The sequence below is a fragment of the Ixodes scapularis genome, unplaced genomic scaffold (assembly GCF_016920785.2).
Source record: "Ixodes scapularis isolate PalLabHiFi unplaced genomic scaffold, ASM1692078v2 PGA_scaffold12__126_contigs__length_90152505, whole genome shotgun sequence".
Lineage (NCBI taxonomy): Eukaryota > Metazoa > Arthropoda > Arachnida > Ixodida > Ixodidae > Ixodes > Ixodes scapularis.
The window spans coordinates 41,485,473-41,502,761 of NW_024609838.1; the positions used below are offsets into that span (position 1 = coordinate 41,485,473).

At 49.8% G+C, this 17,289-nt stretch overlaps 2 protein-coding genes across 2 annotated transcripts; one reads left to right on the forward strand and one right to left on the reverse strand.

The window, feature by feature from the left end:
* Positions 1-1,049: 1,049 nt before the first annotated feature.
* Positions 1,050-6,672, forward strand: LOC120849235. Its single transcript, XM_040221414.2, has 3 exons — positions 1,050-1,127; positions 2,044-4,986; positions 6,499-6,672. Exons 1-3 carry the CDS (start codon positions 1,050-1,052, stop codon positions 6,670-6,672), a joined length of 3,195 nt encoding a protein of 1,064 aa, XP_040077348.2.
* Positions 6,673-12,666: 5,994 nt separating this feature from the next.
* Positions 12,667-14,421, reverse strand: LOC120849232 (the record flags this gene model as incomplete). The annotated part of the gene is made up of 1 exon (XM_042289287.1): positions 12,667-14,421. A coding segment is annotated over one exon (1,743 nt), but the record flags the coding sequence as incomplete, so codon positions are not given.
* Between the last annotated feature and the right edge of the window lie 2,868 nt (positions 14,422-17,289).

Consider the following 17,289-nt stretch of genomic DNA (forward strand, 5'->3'; position numbering starts at 1 on the left):
AAAGGTGGATGAGGCGTATACGTACTAAAAATGATGAAAATGAGTGAAATTGAGCTTCATCGCAACTGCTGTAATAACAATGCGTGCTTACAATTAATAAAATTAAATACTACGGCATGTAGCCATCCTTTAACGCGCGATTTCTATTTAAAATTTGCTTTTGTTTCTTACGCGCGTCTGGCTACGTTGGGCAGATGCTTTGGAAACGCAGACGCGAAGCGCTGCCCGGTAGCAATGTGATGTTCCATGCAGGGAATTTTCCCTTTTTCAGGGAATTTCTGGTCTCAATTTTGGTGAAAAGGGAAATGGGAATTTTAACACTTTTGCAGGGAATTTTAAGGATTAACGAGGGAATCCGGGAAAAGCTTTAGAGGGAGCTAAACACACTAAAAAGTCGAGTGGTCCAAAAGTTTTAAGAAGAGAAAGTTGTGGTGCAGGAAGAAGGTGTCTGAACGACTCATTTTGAAGTAGGTTTAGGAAATTTACTTCTAATTAACTGTAAGTACATTCCCCGCATATATACTTGTACATTATTTTAAGTAATTTTTTTGTCGGTAGTTTCCGAGCAAAAGTACAACTTCCGACTTCAATACATTCTCCAAATTTGAGAAAAAGAAAATTGCATTGTTATGTAAAAACACGCTATTATTTTTCAAGATGTCTTTTGGTAATTTCTTTGAGTGAAGTAATGGCGGCTTTAAGACCGATGCAAATAAGTGCCTTATAGGTTGACGGTGTTAAATAGTTTGTCAGCGAGAGTGAGATGACTACTCCGTGGCCACTTTATTTTGGAAAATAACTGATGCACCCTCGATTACCCCCATGAAAGTGATAAAAAGTACTTGTAATTTACTTTGGAAGTACATCATATTTATAGTACTTTACCTGAAGTAAATTGCACCCGATGTACTTACTACTTTACTTGAAGTACATAACCTCTCATTTCCGGCACTGCAGGCCTCAGGTATGGGCCAATGGCCTTTCTGTGGTGTCGCAGCCCTTTAGGCTGAATGAATAAAGAAAATAAAGAAAGACCAAGTACTTTTTAGATGTACTTTACCAAACACTGCTTGTCATGGTTTTGTGGAAGGAAGAACGTGAAGGACGAAGTGACGGGTGCGAAAAAGGTGCGAAAAAGAGCACGAGCCGCGACTTTCGGCAGCTGCTTGAAGGATCTGACCGGCTGTGTCCCAGTATCAACGACGCGAACCAGAACCCGCCGCTACGCACGGTGTGAAGGGAACAGCGGAGGCATGAGCATCCACGCCATCTCAACACCGTCCCTGGACTGAGCGGCTACAGAAGCCAGGAACCGAGCCTCGTCACGACATATGCCGGTGAATCTCTAGGACGATAGCCCCGTAGTTCGAACTGCTTATTTCTTTCTTGTGACTTTACTTGTAGTCTTATTACATTTTTTTTCTTCCATACTGATATTTCTTTTGTGTGTGCAAATATATGCCCTGTTTTTTTTTCTAACTCTCTGTCTCCCGACCCTTTTCTTACCAACCCCGGACGAGCCTGTGACAATTTGGCGAGCCTGCCAGGATGGCGCGGCCCATTACATTGAGAGAGGAGACGGAGATTTGAGACTGGTGCATTACTATGGAGCTCGATAGAATAATCGCGGCAGCTAAGGAATTGGGGTATACTGGGGTCGAGTTAAAAAAATGGGTTGATGAGGAAAGAGCGCGTAGTAGAGCTGAGAGAGCTCAAGAGCGCGATAACGCTAGGGAGGACCGTGAGGCTGCTCAAAGAATGTTAGCGGCCGAAAGCGCTAAGTTGGATAAGGAACGAGAGGTCCTGCAGTTGAGGATTGCGGCTCGTGAAGGGCGAGATGAAGGTGCCGCAAATTCGGAAAGCGGCCGCGGGGAAGGGTCAGGCCGAGGAAGTCACGGAAGTCCCCACAAACTGATTCCACAGTTCAATGAACGAAGGGACGATCTAGATGCCTATTTGCAGCGCTTTGAGCGTACCGCAACAGGGCTGGGTTGGCCAGTGGAGAAGTGGGCCACGACTCTAGGCTTATGTTTGACCGGAGAGGCGCTGACGGTGGTCGGCCGACTGACACCTGAAGATGCTCTAGACTACGCCAAGGTCAAGCTGGCGCTGTTCCAGCGATTTCGTTACACTAAAGAAGGATACCGCGAGAGGTTTCGCGACGCCAAACCCGAGGACGGCGAAACGATGAGACAATTTGCTGCTCGACTGGCAGGGTACTTTGATAGATGGCTCGAGATAGCGGGAGTTGAGAAAACGTTTGAATCACTGCGAGACAATATCCTAGTGGAACAATTTCTGTTGACATGCTCGAGCAAGCTGACGGTCTTCCTGAGAGAGCGCGACTGTCAGAGGTTGGATGATGTAACAGCTAAAGCTGACCTCTTCTTGGAGGCCCAGGTGCAGCATAGCACGGGTAAGCAAAAGCGAGACGAGGCGACAAACAGGCAAGACGCTGGAAACGAAGATAAACACGCAAGGGGTGGTCTCCGAAAGAGTATCCGCTGCTTCCTTTGTGGGAAGATTGGGCACAAGGCAGAAAACTGCAGAAGTAACGGCCAAGCTATGAGGTCACTGACATGTTGGGATTGCGGCCGTAGTGGTCACAAGGCAGAGAACTGTAAGGGAAGGCAGAGCGAGAAACATCAGGCGTCGTGCTTGTACACGGTGCCAACAGATAATTGCGAAAACGCCGACGATTCCTACGTCACCCTGGATAATGGTGACAAGATCCCGGTAGTGAATGCGGTCATGGGGAGAGCCCCGAAATTTCTGTCGGAGAACATGCCGGTAGTGGAAGGACGACTGGGAGAACACAAGATGACGGTGTTAAGGGACACCGGCTGCAACACCGTGGTTGTTCGCAAAGAACTAGTCCCTCAAGAGAACCTAACTGGAAAGTCGAGTCTAGTGTTTTTATTAGATCGAACAGTTCGGTACCTGCCGGAGGCGGTTATTGTGATACGAACGCCCTACTACACGGGAAAGGTAACGGCGAAGTGCGTCAGTAACCCCCTATACGACTTGATACTGGGAAACATACCGCAAATGCGTGAGGCTAATGACCCTGACCCAGAATGGGAAAAGAACCATGAAGACAATCTCGGCGACTGCCTAGACAAGCCGATGGAGAGATACGAAACGTGTTTGAACGCCATCGGAGTCAACGTGGGCTGTCGCAGGGCAATGGAAGCAACCAAGAGCATCGACGAGCTCCCAGATGAGAAACCAGCCGTAGCTGCGTCCGCGAGCGAGGGGAGAGAAGCTGGAAGCCCAATAGGAAAACTAGAACGCCCTCTGAAAGTCGCGCAGGTGTCAGTAACCGACACAACAGCCGAGGAACTCGGAAAGCAGCAGAAAGAGGACGCTACTCTTACGAAGTGTTTCAACGATGTAGGAAAGACAACGAAGAAACACAATTCCAGGACAAGGATTCAGTTTTTGCTGAAGAACGACCTTCTATACAGGAGCGTCCTATACTCATCCGGCAGAAGATCAGAACAACTGGTTCTCCCAAAAAGGTTCAGGGCCGCTGCTGTAACTATGGCACATGACAGCGTTATGTCCGGACACCAGGGGGCGAAGAACACCCTCAATCTGGTGGCAGAAGAATTTTTTTGGCCATGCATGCAAAGCGAAATCAAAAGGTACGTTCGTTCGTGTGACGTGTGCCAACGCACCGTACCCAAAGGCAAGGTGGGCAAGGCCCCCTTAGGAAGCATGCCAATCATCGAGACACCTTTTCAAAGAGTCGCGATAGATATCATCGGTCCTATAGTGCCTATCGCAAGCTCGGGGAATAGGTATATTCTTACAATGGTTGACATGGCCACGAGGTATCCTGACGCAGTAGCGTTGAAGAGCATTGGGTCCCAGCAGGTAGCCGAGGCGTTGGTTCAGATGTTCACGCGGTATGGAGTACCGGCAGAGATCCTTAGCGATCGCGGCACCAACTTTACCTCTGAGCTAATGAGAGAGGTGAGCCGGCTTCTATCGATGAAGCAACTCTTAACCACTCCCTATCATCCCATCAGCAACGGCCTGGTCGAGAGGTTTAATGGCACCATCAAGCAGATGCTAAGGAGGATGTGCAAAGAAAGACCAAAGGATTGGGATAGATATCTCCCAGCTTTGCTTTTCGCCTACAGAGAGGTGCCCCAGGCTAGCCTCAGGTTCTCGCCATTTGAACTGCTATACGGGAGAAGAGTACGAGGACCACTGGCCATCCTCAAGGAGTTGTGGTCGAACGAAGCCCTGAAGGAAGACATGAAGACGACATATGGATACATCTTGGAACTAAGGGAAAAACTAGAGGAAACATGCAAGCTGGCGCACGTATGCCTGCATGAAGCAAGGGAGAAGTATAAGAAATACTATGACAGGAAGAGCTGCAACCGACATATGAAGCAAGGAGACCTGGCGCTCATTCTGCTCCCCACCGATCTGAACAAGATGATCATGCAATGGAAAGGTCCCTTCCCCGTAGTCGCAAGAAAGAATGATGTGGATTACGAGTTAGACGTAGGAGGCAAGAAAAAGGTGTTTCACATCAATATGCTTAAAAGATATGAAGAAAAAGAAGGAAGTCAACAAGGTAGACAACATTGCGGTATGGTAATGGATTCTCAAGAGAAAGATGAAGTCGCAACCGAGCTAAGTATTGAAGATACAGAGGGGATTCCTACGCCAAGCTGGACGAGGCAGCAAGGATGGGAAGACGTCAACATAAACGAACACTTGGAATCCCAAAAGCGTGATGAGGTACGAGAGCTGATTGAGGACTTCAAAGATATATTTTCGAACCTTCCAGGCAGGACGAGTCTGCTGACCTGTGACCTTCAACTGACCACGTCCCGACCAATACATGTGAAGCAGTACCCACTGCCGCTGTCGGTTCAGGAAACAGTCGAGCAAGAAATCGACGAGATGTTGGAGCTGGACGTGATTGAGAGATGCACCTCATCGTACAACGCGCCAGTGGTAATGGTAAAGAAAAAAGACGGATCAAACAGGTTTTGCATTGACTACAGGAGGCTCAATGACGTGACCAAGCCCGATGCGGAACCAATACCACGGATCGACGTCACGTTTGCTAAGGCGGGACAGAAGCGCTTCTTCTCGAAGCTCGATGTAGCAAAAGGGTACTGGCAGATACCTATGAAAGAAGAGGCCAAGGAAAAGACTGCCTTCTCTTCGACGAGTGGGCTTTACCAATTCAAGGTCATGCCCTTTGGTTTAAGAACGGCTTCTGCGACATTCACGAAACTGATGCGAAAATTGTTAGACGGCATCCCAGATGCACACCACTACATCGACGACATCCTGATCGCCACAAGCTCGTGGAGAGAGCACGTTGATACGCTTCGCTGCATTTTTTGGCGCCTGCGCGAGGCTAATATTACTGTAAAGCCAAAGAAATGTGAAGTGGGCTTAAAGGAGATCAGCTTTCTGGGACACGAGATTGGAATGGGAAGGATATCACCGGACCCTAAGATCATTGAACGGATTCAAGACGTACCAAGACCGCGAACGAAGCGACAAGTAAGATCGTTCCTTGGACTCACGGGGTTCTACCGCGAGTTCGTAGAGGGCTATGCGGGTCTTGCCGCGCCGTTAGTAGATCTCACCAGAAAAGGAGCCCGCAATGAGGTTGAGTGGGGGCCGGAGCAAGAGGAGGCCTTCAATGAACTAAAGACCAAGCTGGGACGTCCTCCCATCTTGTTGGCGCCAGACCCCGAGAAGGAGTTCGTGCTAAGGACAGACGCGTCTGACGCGAGTCTGGGTGCAGTGATGCTTCAAGAAAAGGATGGAATGCTACATCCCGTGGCGTACGCGAGTAGAAAGCTCAGCACCGCAGAAAGGAACTACGCAACGATAGAAAAGGAATGTCTGGGATTGGTATGGGCCGTTGCCAGATTTAGGTTGCTTCTGTACGGCACAACTTTTCGAGTTCAGACCGACCACCAACCACTGGAATTCCTAAACAAAGCTAAGCATACAAATAGGCGAGTGATGAGGTGGAGTATGGCTTTGCAAGATCATAGCTTTCACGTGTAATACATAAAGGGCAGGGATAACGTGGGAGCAGACTTCCTTAGCCGCATTTAGACGGTTATTTTTCTTTTAAACTAAGATTTTTGTTAGGGATAACTAGTCGAGACCCCGAAGAGGTTGGGTTCCCTCAATGTATATATCTTTTTGTGTTGTATGTGTGTCAATGTCTTTTGTCAGACTTAAGACGGTGCCTTTGCATATGTGTGTGGCTACAGTGAGTTCTCACAAAAGAAATCCTCGATTTGAATGTGGATGAAGAGGGCCCTCCGGCCAAGTGTGGTGCGGTGCAACCGGACGTCGTTTCAAGGTCATCGAGAAGGTCGTGTCGTGAAAGTGTCGTGTAGGAGGATTGTGGGGGTGGCTTGTGCTCGGTGGCGTCAGGATGGAGTCCTCGGAAGTACCAGGCATCAAGAAAGAAAAGTTTATGTTATAAACTTCTTCAAGTTGGGGGGTGTCATGGTTGTGTGGAAGGAAGAACGTGAACGACGAAGTGACGGGTGCGAAAAAGGTGCGAAAAAGAGCACGAGCCGCGACTTTCGGCAGCTGCTTGAAGGATCTGACCGGCTGTGTCCCGGTATCAACGACCCGAACCAGAACCCGCCGCTACGCACGGTGTGAAGGGAACAGCGGAGGCATGAGCATCCACGCCATCTCAACACCGTCCCTGGACTGAGCGGCTACAGAAGCCAGGAACCGAGCCTCGTCACGACATATGCCGGTGAATCTCTAGGACGATAGCCCCGTAGTTCGGACTGCTTATTTCTTTCTTGTGACTTTACTTGTAGTCTTTTTACATTTTTTTTCTTCCATACTGATATTTCTTTTGTGTGTGCAAATATATGCCCTGTTTTTTTTTCTAACTCTCTGTCTCCCGACCCTTTTCTTACCAACCCCGGACGAGCCTGTGACACTGCTAAATGTTATATTATTTAGTTAATAAATGTATAAACTGACCACCTTACCAAAAAGCCAGTATAAATTTTCTCTCAAAACTGGAAATCTAACTGGAATTGTTTCTGGAAACCTGAAATCCCAGATCCGTAACCCACATAGCGAAAAGTTATACTGGGTTTCTCGGCAGCGCAGTAACTTTTTCTTCTCTTTAAACATGCGATTTCACGCAGCTTTTATGGTAAAATGCGCGCATAGTGGCCTGCATGACCACAGAAATCAGCTGATGCGAAAATAAAGGCATCAAATACAGGGAAATATGCGGGGATATTTAAAAATTTTGCTGGAAAAAAGTACCTCGAAAAGGGACTTTTTTTGCCTAAGAAAGGGAATTCTTGGACATGGTATGGAACATCACTGCGGTAGCGCTGCGTGTGGTTTGACTGGGCTTAGCAACTGGCTTAGCGCGCGCGCCAAGCCGAGACGCGCGTCTGAACGCCTGGAAAAACGCGCCATGTGGGCTAGCCTTAAAGGGCCGGCCGTTCACACACGCGCGTTTGACCACGACCTACTTCGACTCGACCGTTTTTTAAGCCTCTTGTGATGACTCACGACACCGCAGCCGCGCAGCCGGTCGTATGCCCTCACAGAAGGCTTAAAACCCGATTTTGAGCCCCACCAGTCCGAAGAAATCACAAGTGTAGGAAAGCTCGCGGTTCGAAAAGCATGGGAGAGGGGGGGGGGGGGCAATAAAAAATGTCTAATCAGTGTTCACTTCGAGAGGGAAACACAGACCTTGCAATAATACTACCACCTAAGAAAACAGGCGTACATCTGATGTGCCGCACTAACCGTTGCCTCGCCCGCTCTTTGGAGACTAGGCCAGTTTTATTGGCAATAATGGAGAGGCAAGGAAATAAATTTTGGGCTGGGATAAATTATTTCGGATTGGGATTTTATGAATAAACGAATCCTTTATTTCAGATAAAAAAAAAAGTAAGAGTGGCTAGGGCAAAAGAAGACGAAATTGCCTTATAACTGTGCCCGAGCACCTAGTTGCAGCACTTATCATGAAAAAAAAAAATATATGAAACAATATTACTCACGGACATTAACGGGACATTGGACGTATTTTGTAAAATGCAGAGCTTCACATAAACGTAAACACCCACATTTTTCTAAAGTTCTTGCCTAAGAACACAGGTGTTTTTCCCCGTTTTTTAATGATAAAAAGAAGTATTTCCAACGAAAGTACGTCTTATTCAGTAATATAGAAAAGTCTCTCGCACACACGAAATGTATTAGCAGATGTAACTGTACTATAGTATGTTTATTTTTAAAACATTACGTCTGTAACAAGTATACATTCGTTCGGGTTTCTTCCATTCGTGTTGCACTGATTTCGCAACTACTTTGAATGTTTCCACGAAAATGGGACATGAGTCTCCTTTAGACCAAAAAGACCGGACGGCAGGAATGAACCTCTAAAATCGGACTGTCTGGGCCGAAACGGGACGTCTGGTTGCCCTAGAAAGAGCCATGTAGTCGCGTCATCATAATGTAGTTTCGGTGTTGGGGAAATTATCGGACGCCTCAATCGATCCATGAGAGGTGTGTGCTTCGAACACTTTATTTGGGCGATGAATTGTTGGGCCTAATAAAGTTATCTGGAGAGGGGGCCATCTTCACCGCTTACATGTAAGAAGGAAAGTTGTCTTCCCCCACGTAATTGTTCCATGTTTTGCCACTTTTCGCCCACCTTCGCTTCGCACTCGATTCGGATCGATATTTACCAAGGCTCTCGTTGTTCGCGTGGGCAGGAATTTTTGTTACCGTTAAAGTGATAGCAGTATTGATCCGCTCTGTAAATTTTTCGGTAATATTTATATGAAGAAAGTCATCTTTATATAAATTTTACTTCCTTCGTTCTCGGCCCCGTCTTTATACTATTCAACCCTTCCTGCAGGTAAAAGGGAACGCGGTTAATGCTTCTAGATATTTTTTGTTAATAAAGTTTGATAGATTATTGTTTGAAAGACATCGAAGCGATTAGGTTCCAATTTTCTCGTTAACGCATCCATAAAAGTTGCGTAATGTGATCATGGCGAATATACCACACTGTTGTTGTTTTAGACCACGTAACCACGTGGAAAGATGCTCGTCAATTATACATCCCCTTCTTTTTCGCGCTAAGCTTTTTAGATCTGCTTTGATTTATTAGTTAGATTAGGTTCACCAATACAGGAACGTGAACTTAGTCAGGTTCAAAGTGCATCAGTCTGACGACAGCAATTCGATTTTGGAAGCGAGTTCATTAGAGTATGCCACTCGTTAAAACATTTTATCTCTCAACGAACTTCAGTATATAATAACGAGGAAAGGTTTGTTTTTTGGGAATATACAAGTACCAGCAACTTGAAACCAACTAAAGTTAATGAAACAGTTATTAAATATGTAAGTCATTATTTACACAGGAAATTACAATATAGAGGAACAGTATGTATTTAATATCTTTGGTACGCTCGAAAATTCCCCCTTTGAATAAATAACACATAATGATGTATTGTCGCCCGTAGTCCGACATATTTAACAGCAAAATATTCAATTTCCGGTTTCTCGTGTGTGCACATGTGTAAACCTAATTTGTTTCCCCGTGTCTAGCGATTCGTCCAAGTGCTCCCAGAAATTGCGGCTCCCTCTTGCATGTAATGTCACCGGTGAAGGCGAAGAGGCGATGAATAATGAGCTGAAATGAACGTTTAACGGGGCGAACTTGTGCCAAAAATATACGAACAAGCAAAAAGGGTAAATGAAGATAATTTCAGAGCGTCACGGGTGCCGTAGTCAGTGGAAACGCAGAGTCGAGCGTTTGGGGGTAGAGTGCGTCTTCGTCGGGAGAGTCTGAGTGAGTCATCAAGGTTGCGCAAGGCTCCTTATCTATCTACACTTGGTATCTCGGATATTCAACCTAGAATGTTCGGGACTGACCTAGTGCGAGACTAAAGCGCGAAACACATGTACGACGAAACTGTCCGATCCGACGTCCGACCGCGCAATACGACGGTCGGAGGCGAGGGTTTTCGTAGCATCGGAGAGCGTTGAAAACCCTCGCCTCCGACCGTCGTATTGCGCGGTCGAACGTCGGATCGGACGGTTTCGTCGTACATGTGTTTCGCGCTTAACTAGGCAAGATCATTCTGGCCTTCTTGTCTTTTACACTCTGGGTAAGAGTAAACAACAATCTTCTAGAATCTAGATGTACGGAGAAGCGTCCCTTCTGGGTCGTTCCCGCGGCAATATTATATCCTGCCTCCAAGTAGGTAATAAGAAAATAAATACAGCGGTCATGGGCCCCCGCCTTTGCTCACCACATGCGAGCCTGGAGTCACTACCGCAACAAGCGTAATAAACTACTATTGAACTATTTAACTTATTCAGTTATTTCTCAGAATCGCTCCGAGTTTGTCGGTTTCTTTATCTTGTCTCCGTTTTTGCGTTGGTTCTATACCTGCAGAACACGAATTTATTGATGGCTTCAGACTTGCAACAAGTGGCGTAGCTCGTACCATATCAACAGCTACCAAACTTTCCGTATCATTTCATATTGTCTGTCTCTCTCTCTCTTTTTATTCTTCTTTTCCGTTTTTGTTATTTTCTCAAAAGACTCACGTACGGCCTAATAGAAGAAAAATTGCCATAAAAATGGCTGGCGTCATTATATATTGTCACGGGTAGTGACCAAAAATAACAAATAAACAAGAAGAAATAAACGTTTAATCTGGCGAACTTGTGCCAAAAATAAAAGAGTACAAAAGATAATAATAGAGCGTCGCGGGCGTCGAAGTCGGCGTGACAGCAGAGTCGAACGCTGGGGCGAGACTGACTCCGCTCGCCTTGCGGAATCCCTTATGTACTATCGGGGAAAAATGAAATGCGAACAGAGGAGCGAGTGGCTCGCGGTACAGGCTGCGCCGCCTGGAAGTGAACCTAGGGCGAGGGTGCGTGGCCTACTTCGATGTGTTCACACCCCTCGATTGGCGGTCCCCCAGCTTCGGCACTGCGCCTCTCAGTGCGCTGAAAGCTGTCACCGCTATCTTCGCCTGCTCGGCGAGTGCGGCGAGCTTCTTTGCACCGCACGCTCTGGGCCAGCAAAGATAGCGGTGATAGCTTTCAGCGCACTAAGAGGCGCACTGCTGAAGCTTAGGGAGCGCAGAGGGAGGGGCGTGAACACGTCGGAGTAGGCCACGCACCCTCGCTCCTAGGCTCACTTCCAGGCGGCGCAGCCTGTACCGCGAGCCACGCGCTCCTCTGTTCGCATTTCATTTTTCCCCGATAGTACCCTCGTGGGTTTCTGGATCGTTCGGCGTAGAAGGTTCGACGCGGAGAACATTCTAACCTCGAATCAGCTAGACGGTTCTCGAATTCACTAGAACATCACATTACAGTGTAAACAAAAATGCGTAGCCGCGGCCCGGAATCGAACCCTGGCCCTTCGCGTGGGAGGTAAGCGCGATAACCGTTGTGCTACGGCCGCGGTGCCTACTTGGCGCGCGGCATTACTCCCCCCCTCAAAAAGTGCATCGCCTCGATGCAACACAAAACAAAGCACATAAAGAGAACGGCAAACTAAAGAGTCATTTGAAACACATAAGATCCACAGTCCTATCGAGCGTAGTAAGGCTTCAGGCGCACGACGTGGACGACTTCAGGTCGTGGTGGGCGGTGTTCGAGGCGGGGTTTGGGCCGCACGTCCGGAAGCTTCCTGGCTCGAGACGACGTCCATTCCCCGAAGTGAAGAACCCAGGGGTTCAGTGGAGGTGGGAGACTTGGTAACGTAACGAACGGTTTAATTACATGGTAGCGATACAGTCGTCAAATCCGAGAGAACAACGGAGCAGCCTCGCGCTCCGCCTTATATAGGGTCCGTTTCTCCCTCACTCCCCGCCAGGGCAGCCAGTGCGATGCAGCAACCCGCCGTCAAGTGCGACGCAGCAAAGTCCGCCGTCCAGTGCGACGTAGCCAAAGTTCTCCGCAGTTAGGCCATGCCTCTCTACCTTTCCCGAGCGCACCAACCACCACGCACGTCCCGCTAACGTCACGGGCGCGTTGAGACTTGTTGCCGCAGGCCCCGTCACGCAGGCGACGGTCCCGGACTCGTCGGGACTCGTTTCGCGCAGGCCCCGACAAGCGGGCGACGGTCCCGGACTCGTCTTGACTCGTTTCCGCAGCGTTGAAACTCGGAAGAAGGTCGCCGAAGGTTCCATTCTTAACAGCCCCTCCGGGGCCAGGGAAACCTCGAATGGCTGGTGATACTATCGCTGGCCTGAAGAGGTGGGCTTGGAGTAGGCCTTGAGAAGATGCTGCAAGCACTAAGCAAACTCCCAAACCTCTCACAACGGAGGCATCAGCGGAAACGTCCCCCACAACACCACGCCACACCGCAGCCAAACGCTCGGAATCCGCCAGAGACCCGCCAGACTGGATTACGGATTACCAAAATTTGCCAAAACAATGCAATTTAAAACCTTAGGACAATTTCGGGTATCGAGACCCGCTGTCGCCAAAGCAAAACTCATTTTTCCAAAGAGGTCACTATGAACAAAATACAAAAAGACAAAAACTCTTCGCAATTTGTGAGGTCATTTTGGGGTTTTAACGAAGTGCCCCCACTTGGATCCTCATTCCCGTGGATGACGAAAACCTCTGAGATCATCCCTACTCTTTTTGGTGATATCAGAAAAATCTGCTCAACCCATCGGCATTGCTGTTAAATTTGCCTTTCCTCTTTCTTACGCTGAAGTCATAGTGATCGATTTTCACGTGATTTCTAGACGTGAAAATGCGGTCCTTATAGCGCCGATAAAACAATCCGCCTTTTTCATGCCCCGTCACATTATTCCTAGCAATCACCTGAGCTGTACCGCGAAACCCTGACACACTAGGGTCGCTCTTCTGCTCGACCGTCAAAGACACTCTGTCTACTCGTAACGGAGGACCAAAGTTACGTGACGCCGGAGCTACGAGAGATCCTTTGATGATCCCGTCTTCCTCCGCCTTTTTCGCCGGCGCGTTGGGACGGCGTACGCTTTCTGGTGCTACGAGGTCGGGCTGTTCTACAACCCGGACCCCCTCATCCCGTTTCTCTGCCTCCAACTCTGGGAGTGCTTGCTCCCCGTCAGCTGCCTTTCGCTCTGGATCACTCGTTAACAAAGGGGCGAGCTGACGCGATTTGGACCTCGTACACGACTGAACTAGTCCTCCTCCCAGTTGTTGACCCCTTTCGCGCAGCAGGAAATCTGACCGGTTAGAAAACAAATAGGGATACTCCAACGGGACTGTTTGCGAGACAGCCGCCTCTGTCACTATCTCTCCGAACGGGCCAGTTATCCTTACTCTCGCCATAGGCAGACAGACACTGTGCTTCTCGAGCAGCTGCTTGATCCAAACTACCTTTCCAGTAAAGTCGGATGTAGTTACATACGACGGATGAACAACGTCCATCGTCGCTGCACTGTCACGAAGTACCCTGCACGGCTTTCCGTTTACCTGGAGCTCGTGAAGATAGGGACGAAGAAGCTCCAGGTCCCTGTCACTACCGCTCACGTACGAGAACACAACCCGCGGTTTGTTACACCTGGCCGCTGTGTGTCCCGGCTCCTGACAGTTGTAGCACAGGAACGGCTTCCTTGCCTCGAACTGCCCTTTTTGGCTTTTCCGTGCCTCGTCTTCGTTCGAGGGATCTCCGTTCGAGGGATCTCCGCTCTTTTCTGGGACCTTTCGTCCTGTTTCTGGCTTCTCGGGCCTTTTTTCTCGCGAGCCGTTTCCCTGTCGGAAGGGCTTGCGCTGATCACTCCGGCCGGGTTCGCTGTCCTCTCCGCTCAGCTTTCTACGCGTTGCGTACTCTTCGGCTAGCTCAGCAGCCCTTTCGACAGAGTCGACTCCCACCCTATCCTGCACCCAGAGCTTGACTGACTGCGGAATGCTACGAAAGAACTGTTCGAGGCACACACACTCGACTACCTTGTCGCGGCTTTCGTACACTTCCTCGCTCTTCAACCATTCTATCAAGTTGGTTTTAAGCGCGTACGCGAATTCCGAGTAGCCCTCGCTGCTCTTTTTGGATGCGTTTCTAAACCTTTGACGGAACGCCTCGGCAGAAAGGCGATACCGCTTCAAAAGGCTCGACTTCACCTTGTCGTAGTCGTCCGCGTCTCTAGTACTAAGGCGCGCGACAACCTCTGCAGCCTCACAGGGCAACAAAGTCAAAAGCCGTTGCGGCCACGTTTCTGGGGCGAAGCTCAACTTCTCACATGTCCTCTCAAAGTTAACTAAGAACAGGCCCACGTCTTCCCCAACTTTAAACGGCTGCAGGAGCTTCTTCATTTGATACGACTCGGCCTCACTTGCTCGTACCGGAGCCCCAACTCTACTGTTCTGCGAGTTTAATCGCTGTTGTTCAATTTCGAGCTCTAGCCTTTTTAGCGCTCGTTCCTCTGCCGCTGCAGCCTGCGCTCGTTCCTCTCTCGCTGCAGCCAGCTCCTGTTCTCGTTCCTCTTTCGCTGCAGCCTGCGCTCGTTCCTCTCTTGCTGCAGCCTGCTCCTGTTCTCGTTCCTCTTTCGCTGCAGCCTGCTCCTGTTTTCGTTCCTCTTTTGCTGCAGCCTCACTTTTAGCGTTCTGAAGTAATTCCCACGCAATTTTAATATCCTCTGCTTCCGCGCTCTCTGAAATTGCTTTACTGATCTCAGATTTCTTCATCTTTTGCTCCACCTCCACACCAAATTCTTCAGATAAACAGAGTAAATCTGTTCTCAGTAACCTCATTAGATCCATGATCGCTGCTCTTTAGCTTTGGCTTTGCTATAAAACTTGTCGCGAGGTTGTACACAAACCTAGCGCACGAGTCAAACACTAAGGATTCCCAGCAGTTCAAAATTAATTACCCATAATCTGAAGCCCGGCGAATCTCAAAGCAAAGTCCAAACGCTCACCCACAGATGTAGCACGATGTCGCATGGTCCGATCCCACCGCTGCCACCAGTTGTTCGAGGCGGGGTTTGGGCCGCACGTCCGGAAGCTTCCTGGCTCGAGACGACGTCCATTCCCCGAAGTGAAGAACCCAGGGGTTCAGTGGAGGTGGGAGACTTGGTAACGTAACGAACGGTTTAATTACATGGTAGCGATACAGTCGTCAAATCCGAGAGAACAACGGAGCAGCCTCGCGCTCCGCCTTATATAGGGTCCGTTTCTCCCTCACTCCCCGCCAGGGCAGCCAGTGCGATGCAGCAACCCGCCGTCAAGTGCGACGCAGCAAAGACCGCCGTCCAGTGCGACGTAGCCAAAGTTCTCCGCAGTTAGGCCATGCCTCTCTCCCTTTCCCGAGCGCACCAACCACCACGCACACACACACGTCCCGCTAACGTCACGGGCGCGTTGAGACTTGTTGCCGCAGGCCCCGTCACGCAGGCGACGGTCCCGGACTCGTCGGGACTCGTTTCGCGCAGGCCCCGACAAGCGGGCGACGGTCCCGGACTCGTCTTGACTCGTTTCCGCAGCGTTGAAACTCGGAAGAAGGTCGCCGAAGGTTCCATTCTTAACAGCGGCGTGATGATGTTCTTGTTCCGTCAGGCATCACCTCGTAGTTCAGCTCGCCGAGGCGACGAAGTACCTTGTATGGTCCAAAGTACCGTTTCAGCAGTTTCTCACTGAGGCCGCGGCGACGGATGGGCGTCCACACCCACACCCTGTCTCCGGGCTGGAAGTGAACGTCCCTGCGACGAAGGTTGTAGCGGCCCGCGTCGACGCGTTGCTGGTTTTGAATCATGAGTCGGGCGAGCTGGCGGGCTTCTTCGGCGCGTTGAGCAACCGCCTGGGCGTCGTCGCTCTCATTTACAGATGGCTCATGGGGCAGCATTGCGTCCAGCATGGTCGTGACCTTCCGACCATGTACCAGCTGGAAAGGGGTGAATCCAGTGGTCTCCTGAACCGCCGTATTGTAGGCGAACGTGACGTAGGGCAACACCTCGTCCCATGTCTTGTGTTCTACGTCGACGTACATAGAGATCATATCGGCGATTGTCTTGTTGAGTCGCTCGGTCAGCCCGTTGGTCTGTGGGTGGTAAGCAGTGGTTCGACGATGGCCGGTGCCACTGAGACGAAGGATCTCTTGCGTCAGCTGGGCCATGAACGAAGATCCACGGTCTGTGATGAGGACTTCAGGGGCGCCGTGCCGGAGGACAATGGACTCAATGAAAAACTTGGCGACTTCAACAGCCGTGCCTGCTGGAAGGGCTTTCGTCTCGGCGTACCGTGTGAGATAATCGGTGGCGACGATAATCCAGCGGTTTCCCGACGTTGACGATGGGAAAGGGCCAAGTAAATCCATTCCGATCTGCTGGAACGGCATAGACGGGGGAGAAATTGGATGCAGAAGTCCTGACGGCTTCGTTGGCGGTTTCTTGCGTCGCTGACACTCGTGGCATGATCGAATGTATAGGTGAACGGTCTTCGGTAGCCTCGGCCAGTAGTACTTTTCTCGAATCCTGGCGAGTGTCCTGCTGCAGCCAAGGTGTCCAGCCGTTGGGTCGTCATGGCATCCTTGGAATATTTCGTCTCGAAGGCTGGCAGGAACAACCAACAGCCATGCTGTGTTGTTGTTGACGAAGTTCTCCTTGTACAGCACCCCTCGCCGCATGGAAAATGTATGCAGGATTCTTAAGAAAGCACGGGGAACCGAACTCGCTTGTCCCTCTAAGTGGTCGATGAGCGCTCGCAGTTCAGGGTCGTCTCGTTGGAGTGCTGCCATGTCGCTGACGTCCAAAGCGCCGAGGAAACACTCATCGTCGTCCTCTTCGATACAGGCAGGACCGGCCTCGACAGGAGCTCTTGACAGGCAGTCGGCGTCATGATGCTTCCGGCCGAACTTGTACACAACGGTCATGTCGAACTCCTGCAGTCGTAGGCTCCACCGGGCGAGGCGTCCGGAGGGGTCTTTCAGATTCGCGAGCCAGCAGAGCGAGTGGTGGTTTGTGACCACGCGAAAAGGACTTCCATACAGATATGGGCGAAACTTTGTTATTGCCCAGACGACAGCAAGGCACTCCTTTTTAGTTGTAGAGTAGTTCCTCTCCGCCTTAGACAGCGTCCGACTCGCGTATGCGATGACTCGCTCTGCCCCGTCCTGCCTTTGAACTAGCACTGCGCCAAGTCCGGTGTTACTGGCGTCCGTGTGGATCTCTGTATCAGCGAACTGGTCGAAATGGCCAAGAATCGGGGGCGTCTGGAGTCTTCGTTTCAGCTCATCGAATGACTGCTGGTGTTCGTCTGTCCATTCGAACTTTACGGCGT